The sequence below is a fragment of the Neovison vison genome, chromosome 11, assembly GCF_020171115.1.
Source record: "Neovison vison isolate M4711 chromosome 11, ASM_NN_V1, whole genome shotgun sequence".
NCBI lineage: Eukaryota > Metazoa > Chordata > Mammalia > Carnivora > Mustelidae > Neogale > Neogale vison.
Genome location: NC_058101.1, coordinates 72776317 through 72798511, shown reverse-complemented (window position 1 = coordinate 72798511; position 22195 = coordinate 72776317). Strand labels below are relative to the sequence as shown.

Below are 22195 nucleotides of genomic sequence, written 5' to 3'. Positions count from 1 at the left end.
AAGGTGTAGGTATGGAATAAGCTATATATTCTTTGCTCTCCAAAAATACCATGGAATTAGACTAAAGAAAGGAAACTATTGTGCAAAAAAAAAGACAATACAATTCAGTGCCAAAGAAAACTGAAATATTTAGGAAATGTCTTAAGAGTAGTAGAATTTGAGCTTAACTCCCAAATGGGGTAAGAATCAAGTGAGTTTTCTTTGAGCTTTTATTAAAAAGTACCATCATCAGGTTATGTTTATGGAAAAGATAAACAATTACCAAGGGTGCTGTTCTAAAAATCTGTCGACCTAAGTAGTATCTGATTGAATGCACAACTGAAGGCCACAAAACATTAAGTATCAGTTTATTTAAATTTCTAAAAGATGTAAAAATAGACAACTTTTCTTTGTAGTCGAAAGAGCATTAAGATGTAGGGTCACAGGACCTAATTTGGTGTGAAATTAGGAAATTTCTTGTAATCCCTCTGGTACCTCCATTTCCTAATTTGTAAAAGGGCTAGAGTATTACTTGATCTTCTTAACCCTCAAAAGGTCTGTTTGAGAAATAATTGGTTTGATTTGAAATACAGATACAAGTGTGGCCAAAATTAAAATAATAAACTCATGGTAAGTAGAACATTATAGTTCATGATAGTAATTAGAAAATAAGTGGCAACATGCAGATATCTGCCAAATATTAATGTAATGGAACAAACAGAAGGAAAAGTTCTTTACACAGTATTGGGAAGGAGAAATAAGACTTCTATACTTAACTAAAACTGTGTCTCTATACTAGCTTTTGAATATTGTTATAAATATCACCAGAGACCAAAACACAACATAAATTTCATTTCTATATTTCAGAAAACCTACTTGAATACACTTTGAAACAAGAGTACAACAAAATAGAATATACTTCAAATGTTGAATATACAAACTATTATAGTTCAAATCTGAACACTGGTACTTTCCCTCTTAAACTTCAACTAAAAAAAAAAAAAAAAAAAAAGAAGGAAGGAAGAAAACAAACAAACAAACAAAAACACCAGGTATCAGAGCTACCTGACAAAAATTCATGCTGAGCCTGAACTTTGAAGTGACAGGAGAACTGAAACTGCTATGTCTGCACAGACGCCAGGGCTAAGTGAGTGACACAGGCAGGATACAGCAGAAGGCCAGAGCCAACTGTTAATTTGTCCACAATTAAGAAACTGACAGACTTAAACTACCATATAAAATGTTACATGTAAATTCTATAACAATACTGTGCTAGGTACAAGATTTTTAAAATTTCTTTTTTAATAAAAAAGCTTTACACAAACAAGCCATTAGCTTATTTCAATAAAGAAAACTGAAAATTAGTCTAAGGCCTTTGTTTTAAATCAGCTTAAGCTATATGATATAAAAAAAAAAATCGCACTAGATCTTTTTTGCTATCCTCTTTCTGAAAAGCTTTTGGATCCATTTTCAATTCACATTCTAAAATACCTATATTAGCAGTCTTCACATAGCACCAGTTAAGTGAGTTCTGTGTGAACACAGTAATAATTGCTGGTATGCATATAAAATGCATCAAAAATTGCTATATGTAACAATGAGATCACCCATCCCAACCCCTCCCCACTGAAAACTATAGAACCTCTTACAGAATGTTAGTGTTCCAAGTCTTAGTGTAACTTGATATTGTAGTGAGTTGCTTGGTCCCTTTCAATCCTTTTCCTTACTGACGGGTTCAGTTGTTTCCTACTGTAAGAGGCAGTTTTCTGTCAGCATCTCCGTACGTAGTTCATTTCCCACTGAAACATGGGATAGGTAATTTATTTCCAGTAAGTCTGATTGTTTTCTTATATGCTTTAAAAAGGTTTTAAAGTCTTTTGACTTTGCTTGATGACCTCCCTTGCAAATATTTATGTTAGTACTATCACTAACATTGCGTCTAAAGTCCCTAGTAGAGCTGCTGTCTTATTTCTCACATGTCACTAGTCCTTCCGTTTTCATAGTTACGGGAAGGGCAATAGCTGAAGGCGCGCTGACAACCACTACATGGGTCACTGTCTTATTGCCATCTGCTGGCTTTTCTTCTTGTACCAGCTGCAAAGTTTTCACGTCGTGTTCCTGCTTTTTTGCCACTGCTTCTGATTTTACCTCTGGCCCTTTTATGACCGCACTGATAACTCGCGGAGGAGTCTGGCCAGACGCCTGCTGAGTAGGCACTGATAGTCTCATTACAGGTGTACCGTGGGCTATAGAAACGGGGGTAAGTGCTCTCACAGCCAGCGGGGTTCCAACAATGTTAATGCTTCCTGATCCAGTCAGATTGGACTTTGTCTGCAGTTGACACTGTGCAAGTTGTGTAGCTGGGATGGTAATAATTTTGGCAGGCTGCATGGTGATTTTGTCTCCATTTTCAGAAGAGGCTGGCATCACAGTAGGGATTGTCTGAATAACTACCTTTGGAGAGGTTGCCGTTGTTGGACTAGTGCTGGTTATTAACGGTGCACCTGCATTAACTGACTGAACTGCCACAGTCGAGATTTTCTGACCCAACGATGTCATTACAACAGGTACTTGCATTGCCACACGAACTGTCCTAGTAGATTCAAAAAAAATTGATTGAATGTCAAGTTAGACAATAGGTTTCTTAGACAAAAGGATGAATGCAAACCTATAATGTATAAAACTAATGCTCCCAAATTTTACAGGTATACTGATGGTTTAGAATATGAAATACCACAAAATATATTTTTAAAACATGCCCACATTAAGTTCCATCTATAAAACCATAAGAAAACAATTCAGGTTAGTTGAGACCTCTACTTTAACAAGAAAATAGACTTAAAAGATCAAGCACTTTTCGGAGTCTTGAGGACGGTGGATTCTTAGGCTGCTAACGTTAAAAAAGGGACATGGTTTCATTCACTGACCTTGGAGCTGCTGTTGCTGACACAGATGTGGTAGTAGTAGGAGACCTGGATGGAGTATCATGACCAGGGGAGGTGATGTTCACAACTCTAGCTACACCCTTCTCTGTCCTGGAGCAGTTCAGAGATGAGGTTTTTCCACCACGAACAGAGGTTGCTGCTTTCAGGAGACTCTCTGCAGACAGTGACACTCGTTCTAATGATTTTTCATCAGTAGCTGCTGCTAAATCTTCATTACAAGTTTCACTTTTGTCGTCATCTATGACTACTATGTTTTTGGGCATATACTTGAACTGATATACAAGCCTCTGTCCTTCAACCTTTGCAAGAATACCCCTTTGGTAATAGTATCTGTAATGGAAACAGTACTAAATGAATCAATTATATTACATTTTTTTGCCCCCCAAAAACACTATGTTGAATGGATACTAACAGAAACATTCACTTATTCCTGTTAGAGAGGAGAGGAGCTCTTACTGGCTGGAGACTATTTAAAAGGCTAAGAATTTGGATAAGAATGAAATTGGAATCTGGTGTCACAGGTCCTTTAACCTTTGGGTTTCTAAAATAGCTACAAGTTCTCTTTCTTAAAGGAAGTAATTCAACCTAATACCAAATATTTTACTGTATCTTATGGCATCAGTAAAAATTCAACTGTGATTTACACAGGTTATAAAAACAATCTGACGGTATGTGGAAAAATTACTTAAACGGTGCTTAGTAGAGAGAAATCTGTGGGACACATGAATACTGTCATAAAAACTATGTGTCCATTTACGAACACTGCTAATGAGAAAAAGCCATGTACATTGCAAAGTTTTGTAGGTTTCTCAAATGACTAAACTTAAGAGAAAACTTCATATTAAGATAAATCCATTATAATAAATTCATAGGAACTAAAAACCTGTATTAGAAACTGTATTTCATTTGGGCTTAATTTCCTTAAAGGTCTTCAACTTATTAAGGAATAGTCCCAAGTGCAAAAGCACATTTTTCTGCAAAAATGGGTTTCCAGTGATGACCTTGGAGCTGCTGAAATTTCAGACATCGAAACCAAAATCTTTCTCTCCATCTACCTCCAAACCTAAGAAACTCCTCTAGAATATCCCACCAAATTAAAACTTATAAAAGGGGGGGTTTAGAGTTTCTCTTTAAACAACTAATAGACAATACAGAGGTATACAGGTTTTATTCAATAATTCATTCTCTTGTGTTCCTACCTCAGAGCTCGTCCCATAGTTTCATAGTTCATATCTGGCTTGTTCTTATGCTTTCCCCAAAGTTTAGAGACAGCCTTTGAATCCACAAGCTTGAATATGCCTTTTTCTCTCTGAGTCCACTTAATATACCGAGGACAAGTATTTTTATCTTGAAGTAGATCTAAAAGAAACTCCCACAAGTAGGTTGTGTTTCCTTTGAAAAAAATAGTAAGACATCGATTAAAAATTCATTGATATAATTAAATACATAATTAAAAGCAAATATTTAGGGGCACTTCAGTGGCTCAGCCAATTAAGTGTCCAACTCTTGTTTTCTGCTCAAGGTCATAAGATCAAGCCCAACGTAAGGCATGGAGTCTGCTTAAGATTCTCTCTCTTTCCCTCTCCCTCTCTGCCTCTGTCTTCACTCACACCCTTGATCAAAAAAGGCAAATACTGGGGCGCCTGGGTGGCTCAGTGGATTAAGCCGCTGCCTTCGGCTCAGGTCATGATCTCAGTGTCCTGGGATCGAGTCCCGCATCGGGCTCTCTGCTCAGCAGGGAGCATGCTTCCCCCTCTGTTTCTGCCTGCCTCTCTGCCTACTTGTGATCTCTCTCTCTGTCAAATAAAATAAATAAAATCTTAAAAAAAAAAAAAAGCAAATAATTATCCTGGACAAAAATTCAGTAACTACTGTAAAATGTCCTAAGAGTCTGTCACTAAGTACTTGACTATATGAGTAATCATTTATACACTGTCAAACTGTGTTGCCTAGTAAGTTCTAGATACACTGCATTTCATTATAACATCACCCTATCCTAAATTTTGAGTTCAGTAGAGGCAAAGCGAAGGCATAATGCATAGTACTAAGTGAGTCTGAATTAAACAGAACCCAGTGTATTAATTACATAGATCTAAACCACGAATAAATTTATTTGCACCAGTATGTTTATTATATGATAAGCCCCAATTCTATGATCAAAATTCATCAAGAGGCACTTAATTGTTGAAAAGGCAAGCAATACAGAGTAAAATGTGCAAAATTTTTAAGATTTTATTTTTCTACGTAAACTCCACACCCAACACAGGGCTGGAACCCACAACCCCGAGATCAAGAGTTGTATGCGCCACTGAATGAGACTGCCAGGCACCCCGAAACATGTTTTTCTTTGATATATTTCCTTTGATTCACCTTTATGCAGGAACTCTGAAGTACATGTCTTATAAAGTACAAATTACCCATGACCCTTTAAACATTATCTCTTCCTTATCTTCTGGACATCTACTAGTCAGTTTGGATTTGATGATCAATGAGACCTACTTTCCTCTAAAAACAGGTTTTGTTTTGTTTTTTTAAATTCTTAATCTCCTTCTGACCATACCCAATATCGTGAAGATAAGCTATGTATTAGGGTTTCATTATATATGAACAGTTGAGTAAATACATTTGTCTTCAGTCTTAAAATACCAACTCCTTACATAGAAACACTAAAAAGTAACATGGAAATTCCTCTAACTAGTCCAGTATTCATCAAATGCTAACTATATATAACATATATGATGACATGACTAGCAAAATTTGAAAATGAGCTATTTCTGCAGAATAACACATTTATTCATCATACACTACTGCTCCTTAAGTGTTGTAGAGGATACAGAAGAGCATTTAAAACTTGGTACCTGCTTCAAGGAATTTACAATTTAGTTGGGAAGGGAAAAGAAAAGTTAATGACAAGTTAACAATACAAAAAAGAAGTAATAGTTTGTGAAACGACATATCACAAGGCAATGCATAATTATATTCCAAATGAATGACAGAAAATGGGATTTCAGGAATAAAAACAATGGATTGCTAAAACGGGAAAACTTGGAAGATGACTAAGATTTACATAGAGGAAAAGAGCAAATCTAGGATTCAGATAAGGAACTTCATCCCAAAAAGAGAAAGCATGACTCTTTTCATTCCCTTTGGAGAGTGGAAGATGGGCAAGTAGTGGACAGTGGTTATGGGGAGATCAGGCTGAAATTTTCACAATGCTGTTTTCCTTTGATTCCCTTTGTATAAAGCCTCTAGGGCCAGAGACTCTTAAACTGATGAAAGAAGAGAAAAGAATCCTGAGAAGGAGAAAATTAGAATATATACACCACCACTGAGTCACCAGGTCATCTCTAGGCTCCTGCTCACTATCTCTTTACTATCATCAAATCTAGATCCAAATTACAGGCTTTGTGAGAAGGACCTCTAAGAGTAGGAAGCTTCCGAACTAAGCTACTGCTACTGAGTCTAAATGCTGAAGCTCTTCCTCAGGCATTTCATTTTCATTCTGAATTCTCTGAAAAATTCAACAAATTTACTAAGCCATAGTTGAGACCAGTGTGCATCTCGTCTTGACCTAAGAAGATGAACCTTCAACTTTACAATGTTCTGTCTGCATCTCTGAAATCCCACTGCATCAGCATCAGTATTTTGTAAAAACTCTTACTATTAAACCATTATGTAACTTTCAACTACATTAAGATGTTTAATTGGGACATTTCTGTGATCAAAAGATTATCAAGCCCTATGGGTGGACATAGTAAAAGTGAGCTTATTCTGGAAGAAACTTCTGAGTAACAAAAACAATGCCTTAAACATATATAATAGGGATTTGAAAGCATCCGTGTTTGTGGAATGAGACTCAACATTCCTCGGGTTGTCTTTGGGTGTTCACTCCACCCCAGTTCCCATCCTCAAGTTAAACTGAAAGTTTTATACCTCACTTTAAGGAAAACATTCAGAAAGGGAAGCCTTCTTTACTAGATAAGGTAGTTCACTAAGCATATAATAGACATCAGCATTTAGAGTGCTATTTTATAGAAGAAACACTGCTTTTTTTTTTTTTAAGATTTTAAAGTACTTCCTACATCCAATGTGGGACTTGAACTTACAGCCTCATGATCAAGATTCAGAGGCTCTCCCAACTAAGGCAGTCAGATGCTCCCAACTGGATTTTTAATCTTCACAATTCAACATGTTGCCTCAAGTTTGACAATAAAAGACTGAAACTTTAATAAAAGGTGATTTTGACTCGCAAAAACAGTCATCACAAAGTTTTTCCTCCAGTGTTAAGTATCAGATCTTTGAGTACAAGAGACCACTGATGATGGGAATTATTTAAAAAAAGTTATAATTGTATATTTATGGTTTAACTTTTTAATATTTACTATTATATAAGTTTTAAAGTTTTTAAAAAAATTTTTTAAAGATTTCATTTACTTATTAAAGATACCAAGAGAGAGCACAAGTGGGGGAGGGAGCAACAGAGGGAGAGGGAGAAGCAGATTCCCTGCTGAGCAGGGAACCCAATGTGGGACTCCATCCCAGAACCCTGAGATCACAACTTGAGCTAAACACTTAACCAACTGTGCCACCCAGGCGCCCCGGTTTTAAAGTTTTCAACATAAAAGACAAAACCTAAGATGTTAGAAATGTAAAATGACCAAAGACAAAGAAGAGAAGTATCCTATATCTGCCCCAAATTCAATTTCTCAGTTTCTGAGTAAGTAACGATTCAATGTTACTGAATTTTTTGGTCCAAATTTGTTGGTAGCCTTATTGGAGAAAAATATTCTTTTTTTACTAAAGATTTCATTTTTGCTTTATTTAAAATTAGATGTGAAGACCACCTGTTGAAGTTTTGGGAATATATTATTCCAAAATGGATCCAACTATTAAATATTGGTCTGAAAACATTCATGAAAGTGATAAAATTCTGGTTACAGATTATCAGAACACACCTAAAACCATTACTAAAATATTACCTGAAATCATCCAACCAGAGTGCAGAATGTAGGAGGCTTATCATTAATTTTTGTTTTTAAGGCAAGTATACAAATTCTAAAGCAAAATTATGTTTTTGTTCTAATTCCTGACATGACTGGAATTGGTTGATTAGGAAATAAAGTTCAGCTTGCCTTAAGAGTTCTTGCTTCTATCAGTTAAGAAATTATGTATCAGAAGTAAGTCTTAGTTATAAACCCAACCCCTTCAATTCTGAGCGGCTCTAGGATGAGTGCTCTTACACATAGAGACCTCCCCTAGGAACAATGGCTCTTAAGAAGGCTGTGCATCAGAATGCACTTCAGATGACCTTTCCAAACACAAATGCCTACCGCCTTTTACACCCCTATAGTGTATCTATGGCTACAGAATCTCAGTGGGTAGGAACTAGGAAAAAGCTCCCCAGGCAACGCTCAGATACCCCTGATTGAGGCCTATTACCAAAGACAGTACTTCCATCTGTAGGAGTACTAGAAATCATTTTCTTACAAATGCAAAAATGTCCACGAAGGGGCAGGGGGAGTCATCTCACCTCCCAAACAGCCCTCCCCAAATTACCTTTTCCTTCTCTGGGCTTCTTCTTTATACCTAACTCAGGAGACCCATTGGAAATTGGTGATTGCTGGGTCTTTGGTTTACGGCCAACTGAAAAAAAAAAAGATTGAAACCGTACATTGAAAATGGGAAAAAAATACCAGAAGCATGATTAGCAGACTCTTTGATAACATATTTAATCATGAAACTGGACACTAATTTGTGGATTAATACACTCAGTGTATATAGAAAGTTGCACTGAAAAGGAGCATTAAAGCACTTCTGCAATTTTAAATTACAGCAGTTAGTTGGCAGCAATTTCAGTGTATAGAGCAAGTCAGGTACTACCCAACCTATTATTTACTTGGTCAGAGCCTCAATTTGCTAACCTCTTCCAACAATGCAGCAATGGAAACAAAGTCTAGTACAAACTTTTTTTCTGTTCTACAAGATTGTTAGAAAAAACTTTACCTACCTATTGCGGAGGATCTGATTATCTGCGAAGCCCTTTGAGCTCAAATGAGGAAAAGTAAGAGATATTATTTTAAACACACTACTGCTCTAAGCCAGTCCATTCACCAGAATTTAGGCATAAGTGTTCAAATTCCCCCACTTCAACGTGCAGGTACATTATAAGGATAAAAGAAAATCTTTCAATTAATTAACTATTTTATATGTCTAAAAAGTGTGCCCTTCCTTTTGCTTCTCTTCACTTCTACCAAAAGGGCTCTCCCAGAAAGACTTAGCATCCACAATGAACAGAAAACCAATACTAATACTAAAGAAGGTATAAGGCTGAAATGCGTTGTTTTCAATCCTCAGCACTGATAAAAGAATGCTGGCAGATGAGGTGAAGCCTCCAGAAAGGCTAGGAATAGTCAAGTATATTATAATTTGCAGATTAAATACATTATTACTTATCTGGTGACTATCATACATCTGGGGTTTCTAATGTCACTCTGGTCTTCATTAGCAAGGATTATTTAGAGCTAAATAAAGACCTAAAAATCAAAGCGTTTTATTTCAAAATACACAGCCATTATATTCCAGGATTTCATTATGGTAACTAATCAATAAGATGTGTGGGTGCTCTGGCAAAAATTAAAAGGGAAAGTTCGCTGGTTTCCTTATTAGAACAGAGATTAATTTCTCAATTTAAGTAATACTAAGAATACAAATGAAAAAAACAAAAACAAAAAACTCCCCTCATAGAAATGTTAGTCCAAAAGGCTTATTTTTATATAAAGCAGTACTTCCCAAATTGTACTTAAGAAATAGTTTATTTATAAGTAGTAAACAACGTTCTACAGTCAAGTTTACTTTTAGAACACTGCATGTTACCTTCTCTTGCAGATTCACAACAACCACTAGTATGTTAGAAGCTCTGGAAATAAAAAGAAGGCTCTGCTATTCAAAAATAACCTACCTAATTTTGTATGTTCCAAATGAACTTAAGCATATATATTTACATATACATTATATATAATTTTTAAATGGCCATTAAGATAATCTATTCTCAAATATATAAAATTAATATTAAATTGGCAATTTTCTGGTTTCTATCATACCAACATCCCATAGGCAGATGAACCTATTCATCTGCTTTTCATGGTTTTTTCCCTCTTCTTTCAGATCTAAAAATTTCTTGGGGCACATCGATGGGTCATTTGGTTAAGTGTCTGACTCCTGATTTCGGCCACGGTCTTGATCTCGGGATCATGAGACTGAGCCCTGCATTGGGGCACAGAGTCTGCTTAAGATTCTTTTTCTGGGGCACCTGGGTGACTCAGTGGGTTAAAGTCCCTGCCTTCGGCTTGGGTCATGATCTCAGATCCTGGGATCGAGCCCCATGTCGGGCTCTCTGCTCCACAGGGAGCCTGCTTCCACCCCTCTCTCTGCCTGCCTCTCTGTCTACTTGTGATCTGTCAAATAAATAAATAAAATCTTAAAAAAAAAAAAAGATTCTCTCTTTCTGGGTGTCTGCGTGGCTCAGTGGGTTAAGCCTCTGCCTTCCGCTCAGGTCATGATCTCAGGGTCCTGGGATCAAGCCCCACATTGGGCTCTCTGCTCAAGACGGAGCCTGCTTCACCCTATTTCCCTCTCTGCCTGCCTCTCTGCCTACTTGTGATCTCTGTCAAATAAATAAATAAAATCTTAAAAAAAAAAAAAAAAGGTTCTTTCTCCCTCTCCCTCTGCCCCCACCCCCTGCTCGTGTGCACATGTGCACGTGTGTGTGCTCTCCCTCTTCCTTAAAAAATAAATCTAAAAAATTTGTGTTTTGTAATAGCTCCTATCAATTAATCCAGTCAAAGGTTACAGTGGGGAAGTGGGTAATCAGGGCTACTTATATGTATGCCTTTTGTCTTTAAACATTTAAACAGCAGGAAGTAATTCTTCCTTCTATTCTTTCAATCATACCTCTCACAAGATACATGTAATCTATTACATGAGGAAGGAACTCAATCTTATTCTTCACTGTGTCCCTCACAATAATAAGTACAGACACACCAACATCACAGCAATCTGAAATACCTTTAATAAATGAAAGAAAATACCATTATTTCTAACACAAGTTTTCTTATTTTTGCTTTTCCTACTGTAAAATGTGAAGAAAAAGATATAGAAGAAAGTGAAATTAGAGGAGTACCATTTATAAAGAATTTAATTTCTTTCAAGTTTTACCTCTGATTCAAACAGGAAAAGGACCCACTTCCTGCCCCTCTTCTAGGGATGTCAGAGGTATGTGGAGCCTCACCCATCAGGAGTGAGAAGTTTCAGCAGGAGTCAAATAAATAGTAAGTGGAAATGCTCTTTACCCACTAGTGAGTTTATTCCACTTAAAAGTCCCTATTGGCAATACTGGTGTTTTAAGACAGAAGATATAAGAAGAAAATAATATTGGGCTTTTTATTTTAATGCCCATAAAAGAGTGGGAAGATAAGATTAAAAATAGAGAAAATAAAAAAATAAAGGTTTTTAAAAAAATAACCAAGTACCTAAAAAGATCCGAAAGCAGACAGACAAGCAGTGAATCTCTCTGACCTTCCTTCTGCTTGTCCAACATTTATTTTAATTCCATTTCCAGGCAACTTTCTTTAGAGCGCAAACACTAGCTACAGTATGAACATGTTAACACAAAACTAAAATCTCAGTTTGTTGATTCTTTGAGAATACCTAGGTAAAGATAACATCAATCATAAATCTACAGCATGTATTTTCCTATATCCCTTGACGGGGAAAAAAAAATAACCAGAAAAAATTTCACCCACTTTTCCATAAATTTATAAATATATTCTACCTTTTTTCTTTTTCATTGGTTCATGGCTATCTGGTGATGTCGGAATAGGAGAGGTATCCATTGGTTCCGATTCTTCAGTTGACACCTCCACTACAGTTTCTGTAATGACATCTGGCCTCATAGCAGCATGGATAAATTCTGGAGTTGATACACAAGGAGGGACAAACACTTCCACTATAAAAAAAAGTCAAAAAATTAAAATTTCCCACCCCCATCAATACTTCTTCATGCGGACAATTCAATATTTAGTAGAGGTGAGGTTTCTTAACAATTTATCAGAGCAGGGTAAGAGCCTAAAGTTAATTTGCTGAATATGCAATACAATCTAAAGTATGTAAGGAAATAAATGCAAAGAAAATCAGCTTGAAGGAAGTTAATCCTGTAATCCATGTGGGGATTATGAGGAATCACCTCCCTTCTTCATATTTTTAAGTACTTTGAAGCTCACTATAGAAGACTTTGAATTATTTTGACAATTGGGAAAACATTTGAAAATAAGATATCAGAGTCATAGTGAGTTCTTTAGTAGTTACTTTCCTTCCTGATACCCAGCATTATTCTCTAACTAGATAATATATCCACATGTTATAAAATTTAAAACATTTAACACATTAACACAATAAAAATCACATTTAATAAATGTGTGTCTTCAGTGAAAAGAAAGCACCTATAGATCATTTCAAAATATGTAGAAAAGGAAAACCTGCTCATTAGAGCCCACTGAATCTCATCTTCCAATATTTAAAATTTTACTTAATGTAACAGTCCTGATGTTTTGGGTCTCGAAAGCAGTATACAGAAACTGCCATTTGGTATTCTATTACATACAATAATGGTGCTCCAGCTTCCTTCTAATATGCATGAATAATCAGAATATGACATATTTCTATTTCAATTAAGAGACAGGCTAATAACACTGTTGTAGATTAATACATTGACCAATATGCCCTAATTTTCTTATCACATCCCTGAATAATACATGGGATTCCTATTCTAATTAAAAAGTACAGTTGCGGGGCACCTGTGCTCAGTGGGTTAAAGCCTCTGCCTTCGGCTCAGGTCATGATCCCAGGGTCCTGGGATCAAGCCCAGGCTCTCTGCTAAGCAGGGAGCCTGCTTCCTCCTCTCTCTCTGCCTGCCTCTCTCAGCCTACTTGTAATCTCTGCCTGTCAAATAAATAAATAAAATCTTTAAAAAAAAAAAAAAAGTACAGTTGCAAAACAAAAAGTATAGTTGCTCTTGGTATTTATAAATCCCTATAATAAGAAGGGCCAATATTATTAAGTCAAATTAACACTTGGACATTAATTAGAGGACAATGACTGTCAAAGGCAGTCTTAATGAGGGGAAAAAAAAGGGGGGGGGGACAAAAGAAAAGGAAACTCCCAGCCTTAAGGAGTATGAGGAAATGGTAGAAGCTATCTCCTCTCTCCGCCATGGAAGGTTCTCTGGAGCTACTGCCTATTTATCACTAAATAAAGGCCAGAAAGTAGTCATGGGAGGCAAATCCCTCCACCCCATCTGCCATTCCCTTTAGGTTCCTTAAGTCCCTTAAGGACTACAAAGGTTTATAATTTACCCACAGTTAAGGAAATAAGACATAACAATATAAACAGCAATTTAACAAACATTTATCTGTCTATAGTGGGTATTTTCTGTATCATTTATTATAAAAAAGTATGTAAGACTAGGGAACTAAGTACTACTGTCACCAGTATTCATGCATAATAAACCCTGAGAACAATAATTCCCATGTATTTAAGAAGAACCCCATTTTAGATATGTGAAGTGATGTGACATGCTTGTTATTAAGAACAATTCACATACCGGGACTTCTTGAATCCCTTAAGCAGGTAGGAGATTCCATATGAAGCAGGGCTTCAGCAGCTTCAATTGTCTTATCTGTACAGTGTGCATTACTGCTATGAACTGATGCTTCCACTGGGGGAAAAATAAGTTTACTCAATTAAAAATGCACAGAATACATTACTAAATAAATTAACTCATGAATAACTCTAGTATTCGTCCATATAATTTATTTACAGAAATAGTTTAAAAAATGATCTAGTATCTACTCTTTGCAAAACGAATGTTGATTATAAAGCAACTGAGAATGATCAGAAATTACTGAGAAATTTCTTAATCTTAATCCAAAGGAAAACAAAGACCCTTGAAATTTGAACCCTGTATCAATTTTAGAACTAAACGAACTTGGAGGTGGGGTGGGGGGAGGATGGTTGTAGATTAACAGTCCTAGGAGGTCCATTATGTATTGTGATATAAAGCTACTGAAATCTATACCTTGCAGAATCACAGTCAGAAACATGTACTTCCAAGTTAGTTTAATGAATTAGTTTGATTCTTACACTCTCCTATGTGAGTGCATAGCACCAGACACTTGGGAACTCTCTTCCCAATAAACTTGTCTCTTCAAGACTTCACGAAACTTTTCTGCATTTTACCCAAGAAATTTGTTTTTAAAGTTCTTATGTTTGTTTTTTCATGAAGCCTCTTCTAATTCTGCCACCTTCTGTAACTCTCTTTTAGCACTTACTTTATGATTTGTTGCTTGAATTACTTGTGAAACAATAAAATATACAGCAATCGTTTGGCTTTTCAAGTCCAACAGCTTGGGTCCTAGTCTCTGCTACTTATAATGTTACCCTAAACCAGCAATTTAATTTCTTTGTGAGGAAACTGATTTCCTCTTTCACAAAACAGGTAAATTACTTACCTCCTATAGTTGTGAGAATTAAGTGAGGAGATACCCATAAAAAAACATGTACAATGCCTGGCATATAGGTAAGAATTCTAAATCATGCTAATTTCTTATCACCCCTGTAAGATTATACGTTCCCTGAGGTCAGGGGGAACTATCTTTAATTCATCTTTATATCTGCTATAATTTGTAATATAGATTTTTAATACAAGAGGTATGCAAGTATTTCTTTTATATATTAAAGCTGAGAACAACCCACAGACCTTACAGGGAAATTGGCCAATTAAGTACAAACATATTAATGATATATTAATTTCACACCCTGACTTAAAAAATATTGAACATTCTACTTAGTTCTGAAACATGAATATGTAAGTTTCTAATTGGATAGATTTTTCTCAAAATGTCCTCTAAAAAAGATTAAAAGGAAGGAAGTATTTGTATAAATTCCGTAAGCTATATTACAAATTCACAAGTTCTACACATTAAAGACACGAATCTTTTAAAACCGTTTCCAGGAAACTTTTAAATGAAACAAAAAATCACTTAATCTCAAAATTTACCAAATGCTAAAGCCTTAGCCTTTTGGAGAGCAATTAAAAAAAAAAAAAAATCCAGAGACTGTTTTACCACCTGTTGCACATCATCCACACTCTCAACCAAGGTACTGGGTCTCTCCAGTTGCTCTTTCCATTTATGGAAATCTGCTCAAAGCTAAACAGTTCCAGAGAGGCAGCCAAACCTCTAAGTAAATCTATCTTTAGGTGACCCTGCTTACTCTTATCTGCAGCTTCACTGAAGCAAAGGATTCAATCAGTCCTTCTAGCTCAACTTTAAGAAACTTAGTAAGTATAAAATAAATTACCATTCTCAAGTAATTTTTCAAAATGCTTCCCCACAATACTCACATATACTAAAGAACCTTGGAAAGCAAATTCTCAGGTTTTTAAAACTTATTCTAGGAACTTCATTCTTTTAAAGTCTGCTTGTGTTGCAATTTAGGTGCTGTCTTAGATGCTATAAATAAACTACCCTCAGTAAACTAATTCCTTATGTAATTGTATTAAGACATACCCTAAAAACCTTACCATATTAAAATCAGAGCTTCAAACACTTCATACAGCAACAGAATTTTACCCGATTTTTTTTTAATGTTTTCAGTTATAAACAAAATGAAATGTGCCTAACAATTACAAATGCTGCTGCCCTGGGTTTTTATGTAGCTTGAGGCATATTTATAAAACCCTGATTTCATGTTAATTATGTCAGTGGAAATTATTTCTTAAAAGAGTTTTTCTTGCTCATATTTCTGACCTCAAACTCTCCTTTCTCCCAAATTCAACATATTATTTCCCAGGACAGTTTTACACTTACAGAGCAAAACAAAACACAAAAAGAATAACATTTATTAGTTCATATTTTAAACATGGGATGAGAATACCAAAATGCATACGTTCTCTGGGAATTATCAATCAGGAGATCTTGTGTTCTATGTACAGTCAACTTTTGGTTGTTGAGCATTTACCGTATATCAGACCCTGTGTTAGAAATCTGAGAGACAAATGTGAATAGATCTCTAGCTTTGTGAAGCTTATACTAATAGTTTAGAAACATAAATGGTAGTATCGAAAACAAACAGAAGTAAAATATTTCAAAACTAAAGAAAGCTATAAAAGAATTTAAACTTATTCTGTAAGCTAACAGCTTAAGTGGAGCACTGATTTCTTTTTTTTTTTTTTTGGATGCTTACTGATTTTACTTTTGTCATTTTTATTAACTATAATCCCAAGCACATGCAAACAAACACCTAAGAGCGCATACTTAGGTCAATTATTACAACAGTGTACCTATCAGTTTCCAAGAATACTTCGCCATTTTGAAAAAGAACACCCTCATCTTTTTCTTATTGATATAAGTAGTTTTTGATAAAAGAAATTTAAGAAATATTTCTCTAAGTTTCTGTAATTTTTGAAAACTTTTCAATTCACTTGGTTCAGCTCAGTAATTCAAACACAATTTAAACTAGAATTATGCACAATTCTTAAGGATAAACATGAGTTTAACAGTGTTGTACAACCAGAGTAAGCAAATTAACCACAATCAAGGGCTGAAAACTCCTTATCTCTTACTTAAAACTTGGTTTACTAATATCTTTCTAGACATGTGTATGAAATTAATGGCTCGATAAAAAAAAAAAAGCAACTCATTTTAAAAATAGAAACAATGAAGTGAAAAGTAATCTGACAGGTATTATTTTCTACTTAAGATTATTCCTTGGTGTTGCTGCTCAATCCCTTTTGAAGAAATAAATGTATCAAACAAATTTCAAAACAATTTTAATTTTACTCATAGTGCCAAAACTCAAATTTGCTTATGCCCTCCTTTCCTACTGGTTAAGTGTCTTCTTGTTCCATTTCCAGCTTTCTAATCAACTGGTGTTTGTATGGTAGACTATTCCAGACTCACTCAACAGCTGTTACAAAATACCAAACTTGGTAATTAAGTCTGACAAGAGACATACCTCTCAGCTTTGCAGAAGAGAATGCTGGCAATGGATCTAGCTCATAACAAAGTTCTTAAAGTCAAAAATAAAAATTAATAGCAATTTAATTTGAAAGCAATGGAAAAAAATTAGAAAACACTTCCTTAAATGATAGTAGTATGTCCCTACAAGGAAAACCATAAACTAATAATACAAGATCATCACTCAACCAGGCACCTGACTTAATACAGCTTATCTTCTAAAGCCCCAAGGCATAATAGGTAAGTGAAAAATACAAATGAATACAATAAAAAGGGGGAAAAGTTAAAATTTTGGGACACTCCATCTTGTCTTATTCCTCTTTGACTTTCTAATCAACAGTTACAATTTAAAAGTTTAGAAGGGAAAAGCACTAAGCTGCCTGATGAAAATATAACATGAGCCATGTTATAATTTTTAAATTTCCAACAGCCAGATTTTAAAAAGTAAGCGGAAACTGAAATTACTGTCTTTCATTTAACCCAGTATATTAAAAAATATTGTCATTTCAACAGATAATCAATATAAAAGTTTTCCACAGCTTCAGTTTTTAGGTTTAATTAAAATTCTAAAAAATTAAAAATTCAGTTTCTCAGCCACTCAACAGCCACATATGGCTAATGCCTATGGTACTGAAAAATATACAGCTACTCTCAAACTTTTCTGGTCAACAGCAACTTTCATAAACTATTTGAGGATGACAAAGAGATTTTGTTTATTATCTAAGTCCTATTTTTAGATTATATTCTATTTTAAACTGAAATTAAGAAAACATTAAAATATTTATCAATTCATTTAAAGTAATAAATCCAATTACTTCTAAGTAATATTTTAATGAAAAATAGCTTTTCTGTAACAAAAAAATGAGTAGCTTTGTTTTACATTTTGGTAAATCTTTTTAATACATGGTAGAAAGTGATTAGATTCAGATTTGCTTCTTCATTAAATTGTTGTAGTATCAAAACATGTAGCCTCTAGAAAATTCTGAACACTTGTGAAACTGAAAAGCAAATAATGTCTTAGAATTGTCATGAAAACAATTCTGACTTCACAGATTCTCTGAAAGAGGCTCAGGACTCCACAGATCCTCAGCTCAGAGATATTAGTTTTTAAGGACTGCAACTATAATTTATTGCCAAACAGAATAAAAACACCCAAATTCTATCCTGTTTCTGTAAGTTTTAGCTTCTAAACAGGGAGAGATGAAAAATTATGACTCCCTTTTCCAAGTACAACAGTATTCTGTCCACTTACACATAAAAGATTTTAAAAGTTTTTCATAAACACTTCTTTGCATCCCTTTGAACACTTAAGCTATAGATAACACAAGGAGTTTAAATAATTATCAGGAACAGGTTCCTGCCCACCCTTTTCCACTGTTTTATGTTGAATTATCCTGCTTGAATGTTAAAATACTGATGTTACAATTTAACTCAGTTTTTCTTTGAATTTTAGTCCTAATGCTGCAGTGAATTCTGAAGAGTAATTTCTTAATGTATATTCAAATAAGTTTGTTTTTTTTTTTAATGGGGGCTGGGTGGTATAGTCAGTTAAGCCTCCAACTCTTGGTTTCTACTCAGGTTGTTGTGATCCCAGGGGTCGTGAGATCCGCCCCTCCCTGGACTCCACTGGGCTCCGAGCTCAGCGGAGTCTGCTTAAATTTCCTTTCCTCTCCCTCTGCCCCTCCTCACTGCACTCGTTCTCTAAAATAAACACATCTTTAAAAACAAAAAATGAATGCCATTCTTCCAGTTTTATTTCAACACACGCTTCATTTTCTCACATCCTAAATTGTTTTCATATTGATCTTTTCAAGACTGATAACCAGATACTTCAATTTACAGTAAACTGGAAATAAGATTTTCAAGTTCAAATTTCACAATGAACTTCGACAAACCAGACAGATTTGTTTTATCAGTGAAAATACTTAAGCTACATTTCCAGAAAACTCCCTCCCTCCCATTTAATAACGGCATTAAAGTAGAAAAAAGTTCTGGTGACCATATCTCTCAACCCAATTTCTCCAATTTCTCAATTCTCAGTTTCTTAAAAAAGGAAGAAACAAGTCAAGGAAAGTATACTTGAGAAGAAGGCAGAATATTTTAAATTGAAAATCTTCTAGAAAATCTAGATCACAATTAAGAAAGTAACATTCATTGATCCTACAAACTAGACCTTTGTTTTTCCTACAATTCACTATATATGTAAGATTAGTGTTTTATATATATATATATATATATATATATATATACACACACACACACATATATATCTCTTCATATATGAAGATGATCCTAAACTATTTCATAATGTCATTCAACATATACACCTGGCCTCAAATTCCATTTTGGCACAAACATTGGCTAGCACATACTAACCTCCCAATTCAAACATTTATTTACACATTGCATTGAAAAAAAAAAAAAAACCCAAGAAGAAAAAAAAAAAAAGCCTTCACTTTCCATTAACTATTTGAACTACTTATAATCTTAGTTATTAGGGATCACCTAGTCAATCTTGTCCTCTTACAAAAAAATGAAACCTTAAAGAAGTAAAGTCACTAGGACAGAGCTAGTTTAGTGACAGCGAGATGCAGATCCTCATCTCCTGACTTAAGGATCAAAATTCTTTCTCATAAATAGCGTTATAAGTGAAAGTTTTACAACATATGTCAAGTCTTCACGAAAAAACTTTGTGTGTTGAAATAAGTGATTTTTAATAAACAAGCTTATTTATTTCATTTCATTCTTAAGACTCCTCTGACAGCAAAAATGTGATAACTAAAGCTGAAGCTGATAGCTGAAGTTGGTTAACTACATTTGATAGTTAAGCCTCAAAAGGAAGAAAATAAAGCAAAAGTAGATCACCTAGTACCTTAACATATAACAATATAGTAGTGTACCATTAAGTGCTTTAAAATCACTTAGAAACACTTGTGCTGACAATATTTGACTCAAAGCTGATCTCCTCTAGAAGTTTTCATTAATATCAGACATTATACACTAGTCATCAACCCATTACAGCAATCACTGTAGTTACATTAACATTTATATATTAAGTAGATTTACATCTGTCTCAATTAGACTGTAAAATCTTTGTGAGGAAGAATTATGTCTAACATATAATTCTCTCAAAGGAATAAAAAGGTATTCTATTTTACAAATAAAAACTTCACAAACATTACTCTTCCAACATCACTGGAAATTGGCAGCAATCTAAATTTTTATTAACTTGGATCCATGATTCCTCATCTTGTGGGCCACCTTTCCTTCCCAACTTCACACTAAGTAATCTTTGGGTAAATCAGCAAACCTGTCTCAAGTTTCCTTCTAAAATAGGACTTGTAAGAGAGCTTCAAATTACATGAAAATTATTGAGGAAGTAATTTGGAGACAATTACAGGTAAAATATATTCTTTACATAACATTATAATCATAAAGGAAACTTCAATTGTTAAGATTTGTAAATAGTAAAGAAATGCATTAGGACCAGAAAACAACATTTAACTTAAAAAAAAAAAAAAAAACTTTTATCAAAGGGATCTAAAATTTGTATTTTCAAACTGTAGACTCTCTACAGGTTTCCATTCCAAGCAAAATACCTATATGTCACATTCAGCCTCGCTAATTCCAAAAGCTTATGAAAAAAACACCTCCAATTGGCAAATTAGCCCTCTAAACTACAATATTTTTCAAAATTCTGACTGCGGGGACTATGCTAACGTTCTCTTGGTATGTTCCAATCACTGTAAACTCTTCAAAATGTTCAACACTCACAAAAATATCACCGACCCACACAATTACAGGTATTGTTAGTACCAGTAATAAAAGACCAAAAATTCCGTTCCTTAATTCATACTGTGTTATTAATAGACTGAACATACACAAAAGGAACCAAGTTCTTATTTACTAATACTTAACTTCTTGCTCTTATCAGAAAATAACTGTCAAATGTGTTTCAGTCACCATGCAGTAAACTGTTGATTTTCCTTTGGGACTTTTGAAACGTGTAACATTACATTTTACAAAAAAAAGTCTGGTCATTCATGTATCAGACAACACATACTTATATTATTCAAGACTTTATTTCAACTAAAAGTCCTGTTAAATTTAGCGATACGCATTATGTTCATGATTCTCCCCAATCGAACCGAATCCGAGTTCCACCAATCAAACTACTTTTAGATCATTTACAGCATTACCCTTCGGTATTTCCTACCTCCCAGTTCCCACAGTTGGCGGTATGAAATAGAACCCAGGGCAAGGGAACATGTATGCTTATTAGTGCTGTAAGTAAATAATATTCTAGCACTGCTACAGCGACTGAGAGTCCTCATTGCGCTGTTAAGTAAAGCTGCTTTTTCTATGTAACTTAAGTCCGTGCCCTTCCGCTGCAGCATTGGCACTGCACATCCCCCACCCCCGCGGCCACTTCCGTGTTTACACTCCTCTTCCCTCCAATTCCATGCGTACATTGTCAGCTTCACTCCCGCCCAATCTTCATTGGCTCAGCGCTGGCCCAGAGTCCCGCCCCCAGAAATCAACGTTCTTATTTGGAACATCTCAGAGAGCAGATTGGAACCAGGGGCCTGTCAATCCCGACCGTTCTGTCCTCTCCGAGGCGCTTCCGCTATGGTGGGAGGTTTGGGGGGGAGGGGAAAAGGGGGCAATTCCGTGCTGAGACTTCCCTAGGGCCAAGATTCCCTGTCGCCCACCCCACTCCTTCACATTCACCCACTATTTACGAAAATAAACGTTCTTCTCTGATGCCCCCAGGCTCCAGGTCAGGGGTACCAAATATATCCCGTGTCCTTCCCATTCTTCCCCTAAAAAAACAACCCACGAGGGAAGGGGCATTAAACCTACTTCTTCACAGCCACCCATTAAATGAGGAAAGGGAGGCGGGCCCCCGAGAGAAACATCCTCCCGGGCCATTCCACATTACTGAGTGACCCCTTCCAGAACCGTTACTCCTGAGCCTGCACAAGGTGGGGACGTAAAGAGGAGGGGCAGAGCATTTTTTTGGCGGGTATCGGTCTACCGGACATGGCCCGGGGCTGCCTCGTCCACGCGGAAGTCGTGGATCTGTGAACCAAGTCTGAAAGGAGAGCCGAGCGGGGGTGGCGAGCGTTCACCGGAGAAGCCCGCCGCCCCCGACCGCGGGCAGCAGCGGCCTCTCCGGCCAGACAGCGTGGCAGGCGC

The 22195-nt window shown here is 35.6% G+C and overlaps 1 protein-coding gene across 9 annotated transcripts in view; it reads right to left on the bottom strand.

The window, feature by feature from the left end:
• Positions 1–330: 330 nt before the first annotated feature.
• ELF2 (E74 like ETS transcription factor 2) overlaps positions 331–22195 on the bottom strand; it is a 101645-nt gene continuing 79780 nt past the window's right edge. For 3 of the 9 annotated variants that reach the window (XM_044268063.1, XM_044268072.1, XM_044268067.1), the window contains 7 exons: positions 13582–13695; positions 11755–11928; positions 8932–8970; positions 8481–8567; positions 4124–4316; positions 2907–3254; positions 331–2572 (listed from right to left, as the gene is read on the bottom strand). In XM_044268063.1, coding sequence (XP_044123998.1) covers positions 1945–2572; positions 2907–3254; positions 4124–4316; positions 8481–8567; positions 8932–8970; positions 11755–11928; positions 13582–13695 — 1583 coding nt within the window. In that variant the 3' untranslated portion in view covers positions 331–1944. The remainder of the gene's footprint in view (positions 2573–2906; positions 3255–4123; positions 4317–8480; positions 8568–8931; positions 8971–11754; positions 11929–13581; positions 13696–22195) is intronic. The other 6 variants (XM_044268064.1, XM_044268068.1, XM_044268065.1 and 3 more) reach the window with 3 other exon arrangements.